Here is a 23,117-nt window from a genome sequence, read left to right on the forward strand (position 1 = left end):
CCAGAAAGGAGAGAAATTACATGACAACACAACTTTATTTACACAAACAGGAAACGAAAATGTGCAAGAACAACGGTCCCCCCCCCCGACACACACTGCTGGAGTCCCCCTGTACCCCCATGTTATCTACCAGTGGGGTCCCCCATAGTGTTCTCTATCAGTGGGATCCTCTGCACCCCCATAGTGTTATCATCAGTGGGGTCCCCCATAATGTTATCTATCAGTGGGGTTCCCCATAGTGTTATCATCAGTGGGGTCCCCCATAGTGTTATCATCAGTGGGGTCCCCCATAGTGTTATCCATCAGTGGGGTCCCCCGAACCCCCATAGTGTTATCCATCAGTGGGGTCCCCATAGTGTTATCCAATAGTGGGGTCCCCCATAGTGTTATCCATCAGTGGGGTTCTCCATAGTGTTATCCATTAGTGAGGTCCCCTGTACCCCCATAGTCTTATCCATTAATGGGATCCCCTGTACCCCCATAGTGTTCTCTCAGTAGGGTTCCCTGTACCCCCATATAGTGTTATCCATCAATGGGGTCCCCTCCCCTGTGACCCGTAGTGTTCTCCATCAGTGGGGTCCCCCATAGTGTTCTTCATCAGTGGGGTCCCCTGTACCCCATAGTGTTCTCCATCAGTGGGGCCCCCATAGTGTTCTCCATCAGTGGGGTCCCCTGTACCCCATAGTGTTCTCCATCAGTGGGGCCCCCCCCCATAGTGTTCTCCATCAGTGGGGCCCCCCATAGTGTTCTCCATCAGTGGGGCCCCCCATAGTGTTCTCCATCAGTGGGGCCCCCTGTACCCCCATAGTTTTGTCCATCAGTGGGGTCCCCCATAGTGTTCTCCATCAGTGGGGTCCTCTGTACCCCCATAGTGTTCTCCATCAGTGCGGTCCCCACAGTGTCCTCAGGAGGAGGCGGGGGGCCGTGCTCTTCTCCCCGGTGTCGGGGTTCAGGAGGAGGCGGGGGGCCGTGCTCTTCTCCCCGGTGTCGGGGTTCAGGAGGAGGCGGGGGGCCGTGCTCTTCTCCCCGGTGTCGGGGCTCAGGAGGAGGCGGGGGGCCGTGCTCTTCTCCCCGGTGTCGGGGCTCAGGAGGAGGCGGGGGGCCGTGCTCTTCTCCCCGGTGTCGGGGTTCAGGAGGAGGCGGGGGGCCGTGCTCTTCTCCCCGGTGTCGGGGCTCTGTCCCGGGGCGGTCTCTCCTATCTCCTCCCTGATTCACTCTCTACAAATATGAAGCCCGAGGAGCCGGAGCCGCACACGTGTCTGGTCTCAGTCCTCACTACATGCGGCTCCGCTGCGCTCCATGCGGCGCTCCTCGGGGTCTCACACCGCGGGGATCTCCACCGGCCCCGACATTCTCAGCGCAGCCGGAACCTTGTGACATTAAACTCCCGATACTTTGTAGCAAAGAAAAAGTCGTTAGAGCGGCGCAGCGCGCATGCGCGGAGGGTGCACCAAATTCAAACAGCTGGTGCGAGGGGCTCCGGGGTGGAGGGTCCATGCCACAGGGCACTAGGGGAGAGTGAGTGCAGCCGCGACCATGGTGGACAGGGGGCCCCTCCTCACCTCGGCCATCATCTTCTACTTGTCTATTGGGGCGGCCATATTCCAAGTCCTGGAGGAGCCCAACTGGAAACAAGCCACCAAGGAGTTCGATGAGAGCAAAACCAAAATCCTGGACAAGTACACCTGCCTGACCCTGAAGGACCTGGAGGAGATCCTGGAGGTAAGACACCCCAGAGTCACTAGAAGGGTATGATGACCCCCTGGAGCCATTGGGGGCAACTCTACCCCCTGACTCTGTGCCCCCTCCAGCTCTGCCCCCCTTCACTCTTTTGCCCCCTCCAGCTCTGCCCCCCCCTCACTCTTTTGCCCCCTCCAGCTCTGCCCTCTGACTCTATTTTGCCCCCCTGACTCTATTTTGCCCCCCTGACTCTCTCTTTTGCCCCCTCCAGCTCTGCCCCCCTGACTCTCTCTTTTGCCCCCTCTAGCTCTGCCCCCCTGACTCTCTCTTTTGCCCCCTCCAGCTCTGCCCCCCCCCTTCACTCTTTTGCCCCCTCCAGCTCTGCCCCCCCTTCACTCTTTTGCCCCCTCATTGCCTGATGCAATAACACTTACCCCAGTGGTGTCCAAACTGTGGCCCTCCAGATGTTGCAAAAAAAAACTACAACTCCCAGCATGCCCGGACAGCCAACGGCTGTCCGGGCATGCTGGGAGTTGTAGCTTTGCAACAACTGGAGGGCCACAGTTTGGACACCACTGACTTGCCCCCCTCTGCCCCTCACTCTTTGCACCCTCATTGTCTGATGCAATAACACTTACCAGAGAACTTGCTCCGCCAATGCTTTGGTTAAAGTCTGTTTTGTAATCACTTCGCCCACAAGTAAAACAAAACTTTCTGCTACTTCAAATATCAATTAAGAACTTGTTGTTGTGTTTTGTACTTGACTTTATAATCAGGGATCTGCTGCTGCGGGGATCAGGGATCTGCTGCTGCGGGGATCAGGGATCTGCTGCTGCGGGGATCAGGGATCTGCTGCTGCGGGGATCAGGGATCTGCTGCTGCGGGGATCAGGGATCTGCTGCTGCGGGGATCAGGGATCTGCTGCTGCGGGGATCATCAGGGATCAGCTCTGGGGCTTCTCTAGAAACCTGTAGGAAAAGTTCCTAATCTCCCCCGGGGTCCTGATTGTTCATGATCGGGGGGGGGGGGGGGGGGGGGGGGGATCGGGGGGAAATATTGATGGTTTTCCCGGTTTTGACATAATCTGATACATTTAATCCATAAAATCTGCGCCAAATTAGAAGATTCCAGGACAAGTCTGGACTTTGTTCTTTTTCTTGTCGCCGTTCCCGTGGATAGTCAGATGATGCGGCGCTGTGACTGCGCTGCCGCTCCCCGGATTTCACATGATTGATCCTGTCAATTTGAAGACTGGACATTCCGAGCAAAAATACCTTTTAGAATGTTTGCGCTACTTTTCGTAAAAGAGAAACGAAAGTCGCCTCCGCTCCGCACGGTTCTCCAGTTTAATGTGGTTATTTATAGTCGCACTATATAAATATTGTTATAGCTTTTATTTTGTATTATTTTTAGAATTGACCCTTTGTATTCTGACCGCACGGGATTGGTGCAAAACCTTCATATTCTCCGGAAATCTATTGGCCGTGTTGCGGCGCTCTGCGCCAAACACAGACGTAACCATCCGAATGGCTTCATGTGGAACGATATTTGTTCTGTTTATCATCCGTGGTAAATGCTACACGCGTAGCGCTCGAAAACGATGGGGAAATACTGGCCCCAGGTATCTTGGCCCCTACAGTCAATGGGGCCCCTGGTATCCTCAGTGGGAGGCATCCGCTCAGGTAGAGGTATGGTGTGTGTGTGTGCCCAATGTTTTTGCAGCCGCTATGCATTTATTCCAGTGGTCTTCAAACTGTGGACCTCCAGCTGTTGCAAAACTACAACTCCCAGCATGCCCGGAGAGCCAAAGCGCTGTCCGAGCATGCTGGGAGTTGTAGTTTTGCAACAGCTGGAGAGCAATGATATAGAGCAGTGTTTTCCAACCAGGGTGCCTCCAGCTGTTGCAAGACTACAACTCCCAGCATGCCCGGACAGCCAAAGGCTGTCCGGGCATGCTGGGAGTTGTAGTTTTACAACAGCTGGAGGCACCCTGGTTGGGAAACACTGCTCTATATTATTGCTCTCCAGCTGTTGCAAAACTACAACACCCAGCATTCCCGTGTCTTTCTTTTACATGAGAGAAACATACAGCCATGCTTCCCAACCAGGGTGCCTCCAGCTGTTGCAAGACTACAACTCCCAGCATGCCCGGACAGCCAAAGGCTGTCCGGGCATGCTGGGAGTTGTAGTTTTGCAACAGCTGGAGGTCCACAGTTTGAGGAACACTGGAATAGATGCAAACTGTGGACCTCCAGCTGTTGCAAAACTACAACTCCCAGCATGCCTGTGTCTATCTTTTACATGAGCGAAACACACAGCCGTGCTTCCCAACCAGGGTGCCTCCAGCTGTAGCCAACGGTTGTCTGGGCATCTTGGGAGTTGTAGTTTTGCAACAGCTGGAGACACCCTGCTTGGGAAACTTTGCTCCATATCATTGTTTTCCAACCTTTGGCTCTTCAGCTTTTGCAAAACTACAACTCTCAGCATGCCTGGATAGTCGTTGGCTGTTCAAGCATGCTGGGAATGGTAGTTTGACAACAGCTGGAGGCACGCCGTTTTGGAATCTTTGCTCCATATCATTGATCTCCAACCTTTGGCTCTTCAGCTGTTGCAAAACTACAACTCTCAGCATACCTGGATAGTCGTTGGCTGTTCAAGCATGCTGACAATGGTAGTTTGGCAACAGCTGGAGGCACCCAGGTTGGGAAACATTGCTCTTCAGGGATGTGCACACAAAGACCCAGAAGGGGGGGCTTGAGCCCCTGCCCTATAATGCCCTCACTGATTGGGACCTCCATGGGGTGATGCGGGTCCCATTCAGCTTAATTGTGTTGTGTTAACATATGTAAGGTTTATATAAACATCTGTCCGGGCATGCTGGGAATTGTAGTTTTGCAACAGCTGGAGGCACCATGGTTGGGAAACACTGCACTATATCATTGCTCTCCAGCTGTTGCAAAACTACAACTCCCAGCATGCCCATGTCTTTCTTTTACATAGAAGAAACATACAGTTGTGTTTCCCAATCAGGGTGCCTCCAGCTGTAGCCAATGGCTGTCCAGGCATGCTGGGAGTTGTAGTTTTGCAACAGCCGGAGGCACCCTGCTTGGGAAACTTTGCTTTAATGTGGTTCTCCAACCTGCGGCTCTTCAGCTGTTGCAAAATTACAACTCTCAGCATGCCCGGATAGTCATTGGCTGTTGAGGCATGCTGGGAATGGTATTTTGGCAACAGCTGGAGGCACCCTGGTTGGGGAAACATTGCTTTATACCATTGTTCTCCAACCTGTTGCAAAACTACAACTCCCAGCATGCTCGTGTCTTTCTTTTACATGGGAGAAACACACAGCCGTGCTTCCCAACCAGGGTGCCTCCAGCTGTAGCCAACAGTTGTCCGGGCATACTGGGAGTTGTAGTTATGCAACAGCTGGAGCTCCACCATTTGAAGACCACTGGACTAAAATCAAGCTGCAATGCTGTGTCTTGCTTGCAACTCGTATTCTGCTCAACGCTTGGCTCTTAGACTGTCCGAGCACGCTGGGAGTTGTAGTCTTGCAACAGCTGGAGGCACACTGGTCTAGTACATAGCATGCACACTGCATTTACTGCATTCATTCTCCCAGCCGTATCGTGGCTCTCCATCCCATAGTGTAACTACTACTCCCAGCATGCAGCTTTACACCAGCTGTAGAGCCACACGTTGGAGACCACCGCTGACCCCTGACCCCGTGTAGCGTGCATCTGTTGGGACGTTTTTTTTTTGTAGACCTTGTTTATTTTTTTCCCCTTGAATAAACTTTTCCCCTTTTGTTGCTTTTGGCAACTTTTTTTTATTTTTTATTTATTTAGCTTTCCTAGGAAATTTCGTTTAGCTGCCAGTGCACATTGAAGGGGTTAAATATCTAAATATATAAACACACGGCATTGTGCACTGGGTATATGGGACTATGTTGTATAATCTGATCAGTTCAGCACAATTATGATTGTTTCTTCTTTTTATATTGGTTGGATGGCGGGAAGGATGGGGGGGGGGGGGGTGTTTTTAGGATAACCCCCCCTTCCCCCATTTGCTCTTGTCTTTAATGGCTTCCCTCCAGACTCGTCGTGAAGGTGCGGTCAGTGAGATAATTTCTTCTCAGGCGCTGGGGTTAGAGCAGTTTTTCCTGCTGTCAGCAGCGAGTAAAGTGCGAATCATGTGGCGGAGTTACACGAAAGAGCGAACAGGATGCACAGTAACCTGCTACAGCAGTGTTTCCCCAACCAGGGGGCCTCCAGCTGTTGCAAAACTTCAACTCCCAGCATGGCCAATGTTGTTTTTTCAGCCACTATGCATCTATTCCAGTGTTTTTCAAACTGTGGACCTCCAGCTGTTGCAAAACTGCAACTCCCAGCATGCCCGGACAGCCTTTGGCTGTCCGGGCATGCTGGGAGTTGTAGTTTTGCAACTGCTGGATGCACTTTGGTTGGGAAACACTGCTCAATATCATTGCTCTCCAGCTGTTGCAAAACTACGACTCCCAGCATGCCTGTGTCTTCCTTTAACATGGGAGACCTATACAGCAGTGTTTCCCTAACCAGGGTGCCTCCAGCTGTTGCAAAACTACAACTTCCAGCATGCCTGGACAGCCATTGTCTGGACATGCTGGGAGTTGTAGTTTTACAACAGCTGGAGGCACCCTGGTTAGGAAAACACTGCTCTAAATCATTGCTCTCCAGCTGTTGCAAAACTACGACTCCCAGCATGCCTGTGTCTTCCTTTAACATGGGAGAAATATACAGCAGTGTTTCCCCAACCTGGGTTTCTCCAGCTGTTGCAAAACTTTAACTCCCAGCATGCCTAATGTTTTTTGCAGCCACTGTGCATCTATTCCAGTGTTTTTCAAACTGTGGACCTCCAGCTGTTGCAAAACTACAACTCCCAGCATGCCCGGACAGCCTTTGGCTGTCCGGGCATGCTGGGAGTTGTAGTTTTGCAACAGCTGGAGGCACCCAGGTTGGAAAACACTGCTCTATATCATTGCTCTCCAGCTGTTGCAAAACTACGACTTCCAGCATGCCTGTGTCTTCCTTTTTTACATGGGAGATATATATACAGCTGTGTTTCCAAAGCAGGGGGCCTCCAGCTGTAGCTAATGGCTGTCTGGGCATGCTGGAAGTTGTAGTTTTAACAACAGCTGGAGGCACTCTGGTTGGGGGAAACACTGTGCTACAGTAACAATACAATGAAACCCGCTCACTCTGAGAAGACCCCCCCCCCCCCCCCCGTGTCCAGACCATGCATTATGACTGCAGCGCAATATTTTTTTTGGCGGCCGTCTTATAGAACTTCCCCCGTATTCGTGTAACAAACAAATTGAAGACTTCCCTCTTCTTGTCACATATCGAATGCTCGTTCCTCCCTCACGTACGGGGCGTGACAGTCACTAAAGTCTCCTCCACCTGCAGAAGCTGTGAAGCTATTTTGAGCGCTCCGCTTTGTGGAAGTGACGTTGCACGTTTTTTTTTTTTATATTGGGAAGCGACAATACAATCGGCCTCTTCTGTTTGTTTTCTCTTAAGCTCCTTTGTGTTCCTCGTTGGCCCCGGGGTCACTTGTTCCTTAACGTCGGATTAAAATGTCATTTAGAATTTCTGCTGACGCATCGGTAGTCATGTGCGGTCGGTTGACGATTACTGTATATGGCTTTCCGCGGGGGCTTCGTTGGCTGATGGCGGATGCAACCAAATATCCACTTTCCCTGTAGAATGGAACAGTGGTCTCCAAACGGGGGACCTCAACTCAATGGACATTGCTCTATAACATATATATATATAACCTGAAGGATAGGGGATAAGTTATAGATTGCGGGGGTCCGACCGCTGGAGCCCCCCCTGCAATCTCCTGTACGGGGCCGCAGCAGTCTGAAGAAAGCGTTGTATGGTCCCCGCCAGGAAGCCGTGGCAGACCCCCTCCATGTAGCTCTATGGGATACATGTTGGCCTCTGCATTATGCGGGGACGGAACGCCCCCTTCCAGCATACTGCTGCGACCCTATAAAGGAGATTGCGGGGGGGGGGTCCCAGCGGTCGGACCCCCCACGATCCATAACTTATCCCCAATACAAAGTTTATATTGCACTGCAGTTCTCCTTTTTAATAATGATTATGGGTAGGTACTAGAGCTTTGTTCTTCTCTGGTGGTCTCCAAACTGTGGACCTCCCAGATGTTGTAAAACTACAACTCCTAGCATGCCCGGACAGCCAACGGCTGTCCGGGCATGCTAGGAGTTGTAGTTTTGCAACATCTATAGGTCCACAGTTTGGAGACCACTAGAGTAGAACAAAGCTGCTAGGCAATGTTCCGTTGGCTGTCCTGGCATGCTAGGAGTTGTAGTTTTGCAACGCCTTGAGGTTCACAGTTTGGAGACCACTAGAGTAGAACAAAGCTGCTAGGCAATGTTCTGTTGGCTGTCCTGGCATGCTAGGAGTTGTAGTTTTGCAACATCTATAGGTCCACAGTTTGGAGACCACTAGAGTAGAACAAAGCTGCTAGGCAATGTTCTGTTGGCTGTCCTGGCATGCTAGGAGTTGTAGTTTTGCAACATCTAGAGGTCCACAGTTTGCAGACCACTAGAGTAGAACAAAGCTGCTAGGCAATCTTCTGTTGGCTGTCCTGGCATGCTAGGAGTTGTAGTTTTGCAACATCTAGAGGTCCACAGTTTGCAGACCACTAGAGTAGAACAAAGCTGCTAGGCAATGTCAAATGTGTTGGCCGACCACTTACTTGACAATTAGTTCTCGTGATCAACCTCCCCCCATGAATGTAAGCATTTGGCTCAACCAACACATTGTGTGAAGGTGACGCCATATGTAGAGTTCCCCTTTTTAAAATGGGTGAGGGCTCTTGCTAGCCTCAGGGTTCCCTCTGCACATCAGCATAGTCTGCATTGTTGGAATCCGCACCTGGATCTTCTAACGCATAAAATTCTCATTTGTACTTTAACTAGAAAAACCAGTTCCTCAACTTCCAGGAGTTAATTTGGTGTCTGGCTCCATAAGAGGCGGATGAGGCCGGCGATGCGCGGGGAGGGTTGTGACGCCAACGTGTTTGTCGTTGTTGTGTCGCCAATTGAGCAATGGATCTCCACCACTTTTGCTTTTACAGCTGGAGTCATCGAGGGCGGAAACATTGTTGCCGGTCCGCAACAAAAGAAACATTTGGCAACATTGGGCGCTTGTTGTTGTCACGGCAACAGGGCGAACTGCCAGCGCCCAGGAGGTTGTGGAATAGGGAGGGACTGGATTCTGTAGACCACTCGGGTATACATAGAACTCTGTAGTTTGAACTTGATAAATCCATCTAAAAATTTTCGACCCCCAATAAAAAATAATAAAAAAGGCCCAAAGTCATAGAGTTAATGGTTTGTGTGTTGGTGTTGAGACCAATCGTTGCCCATTATAAAGTGAGAAGCAGCGTTGTATTTGAAAGTTGATGAGATTTGCCGATATAGATATAACATTATACATTTGATTTCTATGTTCTTGACAGGCACATGTCAGCCAAATGTCAAGGAGGTGGAGCCAAGATGCTCTAGTGCCACAGCCTCTCTTCTTGTCCCCCCTCACTTTCCAGCCTGCCCTCTATTTACATTCAGAGTTCATTCCCCTCATTCTTGGAGCAGGCAGTGTAAGGGTACATTCAGACAAGCGGATTTTACGCGCATATTTTGCTGCGGATCCGCCGCTGAAGGACCTCCTAGATGCTGCCTTTACATGTGCCTGCTCGGAGCCGCAATACACCGCTACGAGCAGACACACTGTGATGTGCGCATGCGCAGTATACTCTCACATCATGGCAGCTCTCGGCCTAGCTCATTGAGCAGGGGGAGCGGCCGCGATGTGTGCAAGTACACGGCACGTGCTCGGCAACTCGCACACCGCTTCAGTGTGTCTGCTCGTAGCGGCATATTGCCCCTCCGAGCAGACACATATAAAGGCACCAGACAGAGGTTCTTCAGCGGCGGATCTACAACATAAAATGTGCTGTAAATCCACTTGTCTGAACGTACCCTAAGGCTGGGTTCCCACTGCGCTGGTGCCATTTATTTAAATGGCCTGAAAGGAGTCACCTGGCTTCTCCCGTTCAGGCTGTATATGCTACTTTAAAGGGGTACTCCACTGGCCAGCATTCGTAAGTAAATGTTCGGAATGCTGTTTCCGCGCTGCGGGGTTCTGCCACAAAAACGGGAAGCCGACGTATACTGTTAACGGGAGCAGTGGACCCCATTCACTTCTGCTGCCGAACAGTCACCCCCTAGTGACTATGTACGGGACATATGCGCCATTTTAAGCGCACTCATGACAGGGGCTGTTGCGCTTTTGAAATAGCGCATACGTCCCGAAATGAGTCACTAGGTGACTCCTTCGATTGTAGAATTCAATGGGGTCCGCTGAGACAATTAATGGGGGTCCAAAACGTAGTGTGTTCCTACCCTTAGAAGTGTCGTCTGCTGCATTGTCCAGTCAAAATAGCGTAAATTGTGATTCTTTGAATGGCATCTGCTGCTCTCCACCACAGTATACGTCGCCATCCCGTACTAGGCAGCATACTGACAAGTACCTGTGATTGAGTCTAAACATAGTATGAACACAGTCTAATGATGTATCAGGTTTTCTCAGTTGGCTCACGCCAGCTAATTTGGTGCATCTCACTGGGGATCGACCGATATTGATTTTTTACAGCCGATACGATATTCCGCGAGCTTTCCGGCCAATAACTCATGCCGATATTCTGTGCATTTCAGGAGCCCTTGCCTGTCCTGGGGTCCAGAGTCCAAACATCGACTCTGCCCGATTTGGCCAAACCCCCCCCCCCCCCCTTCCTCTGGCTACATACCTCCGGTGATGTGCGCGCCTCTCTCCCCGGAAGCCGTTCGCCGTGCCCACGTCTATTCATCCGGTGGAATTCACGTTGGAAATATGTGAAAATGAACAGTTGCAGAAATCGCATTTAAAAATAAATAGGAGTCCGATTCGAAGCGGAATCTGCGCGAAACGTAACGCGGAATACGCGCCGAATCCCTTGAGGATCCCGACAGTTTCCTCCCCAAGTGTGAACGATCCCTTTTTAAAAGGACGCAAGGAGCTGATGCGACGAGTTATCTGCTCGGTATTTTACAGGTGATTGGGAGTTAACCCCTCGCTGTCTGTAGGGTACGTGGGGCTGGATAGAACATGGCGGGTCCCTCCTGCTGACAGCGTGCGGTCGGCTAATAACGCGGAGCCATTTCTTCCTTTTTCGATTAGTTTATTTTTTTGGCTTTTGTCTGGAGTCTTAGCAGCTCGTCTTGCTCGGCGGAGCTGCCAGGGAGCTGTGTTTTCGCTTACGCTGAGGGACGAGGTCGGCTCACTCTTCAGAGATGGGAGCGGCACAAGGGGACGTGTTTGACCTACTTCTCGCCCCGCGCACTTTCCAAGAGCAAATATCTAATGTCTCTTCCACCGGAACGTGAACACGGAATCCAGGGAGACTGGAACACCAAGATGCCGCAGCACGACCTGTAGGCGCTCCTATGGCGAGGAAATAATTGTGGGTTGTACTTGTGGTCTTGGTGCAACCTGTGAACTTAAAATAAGGAAACCTCGATTCCTACAGACCCTATAAGGGTCTATTCACACCGCAGAATTTCCACATGCGGAACACCGCCTCAAATAAAAACCCATAAACTTCTATGGGATTCCGCACTCCCATTCACACTTCTGAATTTCCGCTTGCGGAAATTCAGAAGTGTGAATGGGAGTGCGGAATCCCATAGAAGTTTATGGGTTTTTATTTGAGTTGGAATTCCGCAAGCGGAAATTCAGAAGTGTCAATGGGAGTGCGAAAATCCTATTCGAAGCCTATCGGACTTTCATTTGAAGCGGAATTCCGCAAACGGAAATACTGCCGTGTGAATAGCCTTTAAGGGTGTGTTCACACGCTTGTAACCCGTTGCGAGTTTCGCTTCCATTCATTTGAATGTGTCCGCGGACAGTCCGTAAATCGGACATTATTGCAGACTGTCTGTAGACCCATTTAAATCCATGATGGCGTAACTCGCAGCGGGAAACGGTAATAGCGTGTGAACGCCCCCTTTCACACGAGCGGATCCCCAGCGTATGAATGTGCCTGTTTGGAGCAGCAATACGCCGCTATGAGCAGACACACAGAGGTGGGAGTCGCCGCATGCACCCGCAGCCTACTCGCAGCTCTCGGCCTAGCTCGTAGAACAGGGGGAGCGGCCGCGATGTGTGAGAGTACGCACCTCGCTTCAGTGTACCTGCTCGTAGTGGCGTATTGCCGATCCGAGCAGGCACATGTGAAGGCACCATACAGCGGCGGATCCGCAGCGTAAAATACACTAGGGATCCGCTCGTGTGAACGTACCCCAACAGTGGTTCCCAACCAGTGCGCCTCCTGCTGTGGCAAAACTACAACTCCTGACAAGCTGGGAGTTGTAGGTTTGCAACAGCAGGAGGCGCACTGGATGGGGAAACCCTGTGGAGTCCAGCTTAGCCAAACTACTGGCTGTCAGGGCATGATGGGACTTGTAGTTGTGGGACTAGTTGGAGAACACTGCTGTATGTTAAAGCTGTGATCCAGGACTTCTAGAACCTGCACAAAACTGTGGGGTGATGCAGCTCAGTCCAGTTGTAATATCACACACAACCTGTGGGCAAGGGTGGCGCTGTGTGGTGTATTTATGGTTTTCTAATCCTGGGGACCTCCCTATTTAAGATCAGGAACTTGTCCTGTGAATGGTTTATACAGAGTCCAGGGCCGGAGGGGAGTCTCTGAATGCGCCTTCTGTTTGTCGCCCACCGGAGGCTTCCGGATATTTCCAAGCCAGTAAAAGGTGCGATTCTCTTCTGTCAATGAAGGGTTCAAAGCAGGAAGTATGTGCCCTGCGCTGCCCTCGCTGTATGATCACTTAAAGGGACAGGAGCACAATTTTTATTATTATTATTATTATTTTTTTTTACTTATTTTATAATTTTATATTATTGTTGTTTCATAGATTTTCATTAACCATAAAGTTAGTTTTTCCCCAACCAGTGTGCCTCCAGCTGTTCCAAAACTACAACTCCCAGCATGCCCGAACAGCTAAAAGCTCCAAACATTGTGCCTCCAGCTGTTGCAAAACTACAACTCCCAGCATGCTTGAACAGCCAAAGGCTCCAACCATTGTGCCTCCAGCTGTTCCAAAACTACAACTCCCAGCATGCCCAGACAACCAAAAGCTCCAACCATTGTGCCTCCAGCTGTTGCAAAACTACAACTCTCAGCATGCCCGGATAGCCAACGGCTCCAACCATTGTGCCTCCAGCTGTTGCAAAACTACAACTATCAGCATGCCCAGACAGCCAAAAGCTCCAACCATTGTGCCTCCAGCTGTTGCAAAACTACAACTCCCAGCATGCTCGGACAGACAAAGGCTCCAACCATTGTGCCTACAGCTGTTGCAAAACTACAATTCACAGCATGCCCGGACAGCCCTTAGGCTGTCCGGGCATGCTGTGAGTTGTCGTTTTGCAACAGCTGGAGGCACCCTGGTTGGGAAACACTGCTGTAAAGTATATAGATCCATTTGTTGGTCTTCACTGTTTTATCGGAATTTTATTCGCTAGGTGAACAACTCTAGGGACCTACGGCCGCATTGAACAATATGGCGTTAAGACAATGAGGCTTCCTGGAATAAAACTATATATTTTTTATTAACGTATTTAAAATGAAAGTTCTAGAAAGTGTTTTTTTTTTTTTTTTTTTTTTTTTTTTTTTGAGCCACGCTGGCGATGCCCTTGTGGGGCCGATCTGTCCCTCTGCACCTGCACATGAAGGGGGAAGTGGATTCTGCTGACATCAGGCTGGGGTTTCCTGGCCGCGTCTGATCTGCAGAAGAAAGGATGAGTCTGCAAGAGGGAAAAGTGACACTCAGCAGCCGGGCCTGACCAGACGCCGATTGGAGGCTTCTCTTTATCCAGCGCAAAACAAAAAAAAAAAACCTTGCGCCAAATGTGCCGCCGGTCTGGCAATGCCACCTCTTCACTACAGCAATGCACATTTAGTATTCCTATCCCTCCATTACTTTCCTTCCATGCATCGCAGCAGTTCTGTTCATCCTAAGCTTTCTGGTTCATTAATAGAATTCCGAATCTGCATTGAAGACTGACAGCGGAACACTAGGAGGGTCGGTGGAACGCTGGGGCGCCCCACCATAGACACAATGGGGGGGGGGGGGGGGGAATTTATCAAATTTGTCTATTTCCCGCATCAATGTAGACCAACCTACAGAGCGATGGGCCGGTCTATTGTGCGCCTAAATCAAAAGTCGCACGGCTCTGGATAAATTCTGCGCACGGACTTCGGGATCTATGGTTAAGATTGTATTTAAAGGGGTACTCCACTGAACCTTTATTTATTTTTATATATATATATATATATATATATCAACTGGTGCCAGAAGGTTAAACAGATTTGTAAATTACTTTTTATTTAAAAAAAAATCTTAATCCTTCCAGTACTTAGCTGCAGTTATGATCCACAGGAAGTTCTTTTCTTTTTGAATTTCCTTTGTCTGACCACAGTGCTCTCTGCTGACACCTCTGTCCATTTTAGGAACTGTCCAGAGTAGGAGAAAATCCCCATAAAAAACCTCTCCTACTATGGACAGTTCCTAAAATGGACAGAGGTGTCAGCAGAGAGCACTGTGGTCAGACAGAAAGGAAATTCAAATAGAAAAGAACTTCCTGTAGATCATAACAGCAGCAGATAAGTATTGGAAGGATTAAGATTTTTTTTTTAATAGTAATTAAGTAATTTACAAATCTGTTTAACGCTCTGGCACCAGTTGATTTAAACAAAAAAAAAATAATTATAATAAAAAATTTCCATCGGAGTACCCCTTTTAAACTTGCTTCAGCAGGCATTTTTCCGTCTAAAATAGACTAGAATGCATCATGTTCTAAAAATCCTCTAAAGCAAAAGGCGTGAAAAAGTCGCACGTATTTAGACTTTGACTTTCTGTGCGACGGGGAAAAAAAAACTGTCTAAATCCTTTTGATAAATCTCCCCCAATGACGGCTAAAGGACTTGGCGTCACTGTTAAAGAGGAACTCCAGGAAATCGCTGCAGCGGAGTTTCACCGGACTGCTGTGTGGTTCTGCAGCCAATGCCCGCGGCGGCGCCTGCTGCAAGCTGACTGTCTGCCGTGTGAATGAGCCCTGATCAGGTGACCTCCAGCAGCCTAATTAGAAGACCAGGTGCAGTGATCAGACTCCACACCCTCTCTCTATCTGCAAAGCCAGAGGATTCATGGGAAACCTAGGCAGCATTAGGAAATCATTTCAGTGATGGAATTGCAATCTGTGTGGCCTAAACCACCCCCCATGCCTGCCACATCAGCTAAAACAATAGAGCACAATGCATACACAAGAACCACTCGAATAATAGTGCTGATAATCACATGACAGACATTGGAGGCTGCTTTGCCTTCAGGTGATGGGACTGGTTTTTGGACATTGTATTTCTCCCCCCCCCCCCCCCCCCCCCCGTCCATAGATCTACTTGTATCCTTGATACAGTGTCTCCCAACTAGGGTGCCTCCAGCTGTTGCTAGACTACAACTGCCAGCATGCCCGGGCATGCTGGGAGTTGTAGTTTTGCAACAGCTGGAGGCACCCTGGTAAGCTAAAAAATAAGCTTGTAAACGGATCGATACGTGAAGGACTTGGTAAATCTTCGGTTCCTTTTACGGTCTATTCAAGGTTCACGGTTTCTGCTGAAGGTTAAAGGTCATTGGTGATACTTTGTGTCATGTTCTCCTAGAACGGAACAAGATAAGTGTATCCAGACCTGTGTTTCCAAAACGGCGTGCCTCCAGCTGTTGCAAAACTATAACTCCCAGCGTCATGTTTGGCTTGAGAAGCCGGAGCCTTGTGGATGGTCTTCTGGTTCGTTCCACCTTTTCTCATGGAATCCATTGGCGCCGGAGATCACGGGGATGGAAGTGACTAATTACAGTTGTCCATAGTCACTCGGACCCTTGTTTTCTTTGGGTGGGGTTCCCCTTTTTCTCCGAGGCTCCTCCGTCCCGTTTTTTTGCCCCCCCTCTGGACCACGGTGGGATTTTTCTTGTATAATGCGTTGCCCGGCCTGGTTGACATTCCTTGTGTGTTAGGTAACGGGTGTGTGAAGGGTTCGGCGCTGGGTGTCTATATTTCGTAGGGACCTCGTACACGAGTCCAGGATTTCCTGACTTACACATTGACATCCTATTCCCATGCAGCCAATGCGCCATAATCTTGGGCTCCGTTCTCAGGGCTTGGCGGATGCGGATTGGCGTGGTCATGTGACACATCTCGGCAGCATTGACTTGTGCTTACTCCACCTGAACGCTCTACATGGTGTACACCAGTCAAGGGGCCGTCCGGCCATGCTGGGAGCTGTAGGTTTGCAACAGCTGGAGGCACCCAGGTTGGGAAACACTGCTCTGTATCGTTGTTCTCCAACCTGCAGCTCTTCAGCTGTTGCAAAAATACAATTCTCAGCATTCCCAGATAGTTGTTGGCGTTCCGGGCATGCTGGGAGTTGTAGTTTTGCAACAGCTGGAGGCACACTGGTTGGGAATCGCTGCTCTAAGGTCTGTTGGCCGACTTCTTGCTGTCATTCTCTCCACCGACCTCCACATTGACATGACTCAACCAAAATATATATATATCTCTAGAGTTGTAGTTTTGCAACATCTGGAGGGCCACAATTTGGAGACCACTGGTGTTTAACAAAGTTCGGGGAACCCCTCTATAAATATCAATAATATGCGGGAGTAGCAACTTGGTGGTCAAGAGGGGATTTCTCCATTAGGGTGCCTTCATACTACGGAATTCCGCGGTGTGAATGGGTCTCCGCGAGACCTGTTCACACTGTGGAATTTCCGCGGTGGACAATTCCGCTGCTGAAATTGTTCCGCGCAAAGAAAGAACATGTTCATTCTTTGCGCGGATTCCACGAGCACTGCATAGCCGTCAATGGAGACGGCTCAGTGGCCCTAGCGCCAACGCAACCTCACCGGCGGCCGCCAGGCGGAATCTCCGCTCGCGGAATTCATCTAGCTGTGATTCCGCAGTGTAAACGCACCATTAAAGGGGTACTCTGCCCCTAGACACCTTATCGCCTATCCAAAGATGATAGTATAAGATGTCTGATCATGAGGGTCCCGCCGCTGGGGACCCCGGCAATCTCCCTTCTGCACCTGGTGTTCATTTTTTTAAATGTGTCGGGTGCACTGCTGGAGGCTCGTGGTGTCATGGTCACGCCCCCTCAATGAAAGTCTATGGGAGGGGGCGTGGCTGTCGCCACGCCCCCTCCCATAGACTTTCATTGAGGGGGTGTGGCCATGACATCACGAGCCTCTGCCCCGTATCGCCAGTCATCCAACACGGAGCGAAGTTCTCTCCATGCAGGACCCCCACAATCCCCTTATCCATTGGATAGGGTATAAGATGTCTAGGGATGGAGTACCCCTTTAAGTGGGGGAACTGAAAACTCCTGGAGATCTCCCCAGTAATGTAGATGGTCCCTTCAAAGGCGTAATCCCTTATGTTGGATTTATATTGGAAATGACCCTTATCCCTCATTTCCCACCTACAAATTGAAACCTTGTGGAGCATGGGCCATTATTTTGGGTTTTTCTGGTCAGACAAGAGTTAAACAAAAAAAACCGCCTGCAGCTGCTGAATAACTGGATGGGTGACTCTTTTACACAGAAATGTTAAAAATAAACCTAAAAAAAAAATAAACATCCGAGGAAATATCAATTGTCTCCAAACTGTATTCTACTGTCTTTGGCAAAGTTGGGTAACTACTCCTATGGTGGCCTCACCCAGATTTCTCATATCCTGAACGTGACTAAACTCTGCAGCAGCGCATCACCGTGTCCCAGAACCTAGAAGAACACATGCCGAGGGCTTGTCCTTCATTCATGACCTGCATCCTTGATGATGAATTGCAGAAGGTAACCTGCCCCCTGGGGTCACCACTATAAAGCCCCCCTAACATCTGACTACAGGGGCAGCTCTCAAGTCACTTCTGCCTGAAATGGAAAAACTGAGATCAGCTTCCTGCCCGGTGTCTGAAATCCACATGTGTCTGTATCCTCCGCTGCTCAACATGTGGCCCGTCAGTCTAATGTGTGTATATATCTTATCTCGTGTAACATACAACTCTGTTCCCTCCAACCTCCTCCGTCCTAATCCATAGCAGGTGTCTACACTGCCGGACTGTAATAGAATGATACAGAAATGGTTAATATCAAATGCTGCCTCCTATATACAAGAATAGAACTACTATAATACTGCTCCTATATACAAGAATATAACTACTATAATACTGCCTCCTGTATAGAAGAATATAACTACTATAATACTGCCTCCTGTATACAAGAATATAACTACTATAATACTGCCTCCTGTATACAAGAATATAACTACTATAATACTGCCTCCTGTATACAAGAATATAACTACTATAATACTGCTCCTGTATACAAGAATATAACTACTATAATACTGCTCCTATATACAAGAATATAACTACTATAATACTGCTCCTATATACAAGAATATAACTACTATAATACTGCTCCTATATACAAGAATATAACTACTATAATACTGCTCCTATATACAAGAATATAACTCCTATAATACTGCTCCTATATACAAGAATATAACTACTATAATACTGCTCCTATATAGAAGAATATAACTACTATAATACTGCCTCCTGTATACAAGAATATAACTACTATAATACTGCCTCCTGTATACAAGAATATAACTACTATAATACTTCTCCTATATACAAGAATATAACTCCTATAATACTGCTCCTATATACAAGAATATAACTACTATAATACTGCTCCTATATAGAAGAATATAACTACTATAATACTGCTCCTATATACAAGAATATAACTACTATAATACTGCCTCTATATACAAGAATATAACTACTATAATACTGCCTCCTATATACAAGAATATAACTACTTTAATACTGCTCCTATGTACAAGAATATAACTACTATAATACTGCTCCTATATACAAGAATATAACTACTATAATACTGCCTCTATATACAAGAATATAACTACTATAATACTGCTCCTATACACAAGAATATAACTACTATAATACTGCCTCCTATATACAAGAATATAACTACTTTAATACTGCTCCTATATACAAGAATATAACTACTATAATACTGCTCCTATATACAAGAATATAACTACTATAATACTGCCTCCTATATACAAGAATATAACTACTATAATACTGCTCTGTATACAAGAATATAACTACTATAATACTGCTCCTATATACAAGAATATAACTACTATAATACTGCTCCTATATACAAGAATATAACTACTATAATACTGCTCCTATATACAAGAATATAACTACTATAATACTGTGCCTCCTATATACAAGAATAGTAACTACTATAATACTGCTCCCTATATACAAGAATATAACTACTATAATACTGCTCCTATATACAAGAATAATAACTACTATATATACTGCTCCTATATACAAGAATATAACTACTATAATACTGCTACCTATATACAAGAATATAACTCCTATAATACTGCTCCTATATACAAGAAATATAACTACTATAATACTGCTCCTATATAGAAGAATATAACTACTATAATACTGCCTCCTGTATAGCAAGAATATAACTACTATAATACTGCCCTCCTATATACAAGAATATAACTACTATAATACTGCTCCTATATAGAAGAATATAACTACTATAATACTGCTCCTGTATACAAGAATATAACTACTATAATACTGCTCCTATATACAAGAATATAACTACTATAATACTGCTCCTATATACAAGAATATAACTACTATAATACTGCTCCTATATACAAGAATATAACTACTATAATACTGCTCCTATATACAAGAATATAACTCCTATAATACTGCTCCTATATACAAGAATATAACTACTATAATACTGCTCCTATATAGAAGAATATAACTACTATAATACTGCCTTCCTGTATACAAGAAATATAACTACTATAATACTGCCTCTCCTGTATACAAGAATATAACTACTATAATACTTCTCCTATATACAGAGAATATAACTCCGTATAATACTGCTCCTATATACAAGAATATAACTACTATAATACTGCTCCTATATAGAAGAATATAACTACTATAATACTGCTCCTATATACAAGAATATAACTACTATAATACTGCCTCTATATACAAGAATATAACTACTATAATACTGCCTCCTATATACAAGAATATAACTACTTTAATACTGCTCCTATGTACAAGAATATAACTACTATAATACTGCTCCTATATACAAGAATATAACTACTATAATACTGCCTCTATATACAAGAATATAACTACTATAATACTGCTCCTATACACAAGAATATAACTACTATAATACTGCCTCCTATATACAAGAATATAACTACTTTAATACTGCTCCTATGTACAAGAATATAACTACTATAATACTGCTCCTATATACAAGAATATAACTACTATAATACTGCCCCTATATACAAGAATATAACTACTATAATACTGCTCCTATATATACAAGAATATAACTACTATAATACTGCTCCTATATACAAGAATATAACTACTATAATACTGCTCCTCCTGTATACAAGAATATAACTACTATAATACTGCCCTCCTGTATAACAAGAATATAACTACTATAATACTGCTCCTGTATACAAGAATATAACTACTATAATACTGCCTCCTATATACAAGAATATAACTACTATAATACTGCTCCTATATACAAGAATATAACTACTATAATACTGCTCCTATATACAAGAATATAACTACTATAATACTGCTCCTATATACAAGAATATAAACTCCTATAATACTGCTCCTATATACAAGAATATAACTACTATAATACTGCTCCTATATAGAAGAATATAACTACTATAAATACTGCCTCCTGTATACAAGAATATAACTACTATAATACTGCCTCCTGTATACAAGAATATAACTTACTATAATACTTCTCCTATATACAAGAATATAACTCCTATAATACTGCTCCTATATACAAGAATATAACTACTATAATACTGCTCCTATATAGAAGAATATAACTACTATAATACTGGCCTCCTATATACAAGAATATAACTACTTTAATACTGCTCCTATGTACAAAGAATATAACTACTATAAATACTGCTCCTATATACAAGAATATAACTACTATAATACTGCCTCCTATATACAAGAATATAACTACTTATAATACTGCCCCCTATAGACCTAAAACAGGAAGTATATATGACCTTTGTCAATAGTGACTTGTTCTCTTTCCTGTCACGTATGATGGATCATATGATGTTTCTTGTCTTCCACTGAACTTCTCGGTTCCTTTTCTTGTGGCTCCGTTATATACGGTGGTTTGGGGAGAGGGTGAACTGTTTGGTAGGACATTATTGCTCCATCACACATCCATGATAATAAGCCGGTTCAGGGTCTATACTTGGTTATTGTCTTATGTTGGAGTTTGTTCGGTTTGACCTGTTGGTTCCCACAGAAGATGACGTGTCGGGGGCAGCTGCTGTGGTTTGGGCGATAAAGCTTTCTTTTGTTATTGTTACAGGGATGTTCCATTCCTTCAGCCCCGCTCTGGGTGTTGTGGTCTTGGCGGGATTCTGAGCTTCTTTTGTCATTTGTGTTGACTCCTTATGTAAATTGCTTTCCATTGTGCCCCCTGTATCTGATCTTCTTGGTGACATCGACAGGAGAAAAGCTCATTTGTTAGGACGTGACGTGAGCCTATACGCCCATGGGCTTCCCCGTCAACATGTTGGTTTCTGAGGGGCTGGATATTCTCAAGGATAGCCCCCCCCCCCCCCCCCCCGTTTACAATACTTGGGTGTAATGCTATGGTCAGGTCTACAGACCCTTGAAGAAAACCTCTAGGTCATGACTGATGACCCTGAAGTTGGAGGCAAAGGACGACCAAGCTGGAAAACTGTAGAAAGGGGACAACCTGTTGGCTGGTGGAGCAAACCTGAAATCTTGTCTGCTGCGCTTTGCTATTGACTCCATTGTAGTGAAATGATCCTGGTTGGTACCCAGTGAAGATCTGCCCCCTTCCTGATTAGTTCTATCCGACGCGGTGCATGTGCTAGAAAGACTCACCCAGACACCTGTTAGCTGAGACGATACTTTCTTTTATTAACCAGAAAAAAAAACTGTACAAGGTTGTTTTTATAGATGATGGTGACGTCGGCAAAAGGGGTTGTGTGAATTGGGTGTTAAAAGCAGTTTATTGGTTAAATCTCCTTCTGCGTACTTTTCTAGAAAGTAGCATTTTGTATCATTGCTACATTCCAGCACCATTTTTGATGGGAGGGTGAAAGAGCAGTTTAGTTCAGTGAGGATCTCTGGATGCGGTTTAGGAAAAATAGACATTTTAATAATTTGAGTGTGTTTATGTGTTTTGTGTAGATATATATAGTGACCCCCCCCCCCCCCCCCCCCCGACCTACGATGGCCCCGACATATCGGACCGATCCTAACCTCCAGATTTTTGCAAAACTACAACTCCCAGCATGTCCGGACAGCCAACGGCTGTCCGTACATTGCTGGGAGTTGTAGTTTTGCAACATCTGGAGGTCCGTTGGTTGTAGACCACTGTCCTATACTTTATATTGCACGGATCCCCCAAACATACGATGGTCCCATTTGGAACGGATTGAGGGACCCACTGTGTGTGGATGGATGGATGGATAGATAGATAGATAGAATATCATATATATAATCCTATCTATCTATCTATCTCAATCAACTACAGTTTATATTAGTACATATGAGTTCACTCCAGTAGTAGGACCCGGGCCCACCATTGTAGTAGGCACCTGCGCCACCCATTGTAGTAGGACCTGCCCACCATTGTAGTAGGGACCGGCCCACCATTGTAGTAGGACCGGCCCACCATTGTAGTAGGACCGGCCTCACCAGTTGTAGTAGGGACCTGCCCACCATTGTAGTAGGACCTGCCCACCATTGTAGTAGGACCTGCCCACCATTGTAGTCAGGACCGGCCCACCATTGTAGTAGGACCGGCCCCACCATTGTAGTGTAGGACCGGCCCCCCCATTGTAGTAGGACCCTGCCCCCCCATTGTAGTAGGACCTGCCCCCCATTGTAGTAGGACCTGCCCCCCATTGTAGTAGGACCTGCCCCCCATTGTAGTAGGACCGGCCCCCCCATTGTAGTAGGACCGGTTTTGCTCCTCTGTCCTCGCCTTTGGTGCCCCTTCCGCCTTCACTTCTGGTCGGGAG

General features: G+C 46.7%; 1 protein-coding gene across 1 annotated transcript in view; it reads left to right on the forward strand.

The window, feature by feature from the left end:
• The first annotated feature begins 247 nt into the window (after positions 1-247).
• KCNK5 (potassium two pore domain channel subfamily K member 5) overlaps positions 248-23,117 on the forward strand; it is a 51,586-nt gene continuing 28,716 nt past the window's right edge. Inside the window, exon 1 of the mRNA XM_056568643.1 lies at positions 248-1,722. Coding sequence (XP_056424618.1) covers positions 1,537-1,722 — 186 coding nt within the window. The 5' untranslated portion in view covers positions 248-1,536. The remainder of the gene's footprint in view (positions 1,723-23,117) is intronic.

This window comes from Hyla sarda, chromosome 3 (genome assembly GCF_029499605.1).
Source record: "Hyla sarda isolate aHylSar1 chromosome 3, aHylSar1.hap1, whole genome shotgun sequence".
In the NCBI taxonomy this organism is placed as follows: domain Eukaryota; kingdom Metazoa; phylum Chordata; class Amphibia; order Anura; family Hylidae; genus Hyla; species Hyla sarda.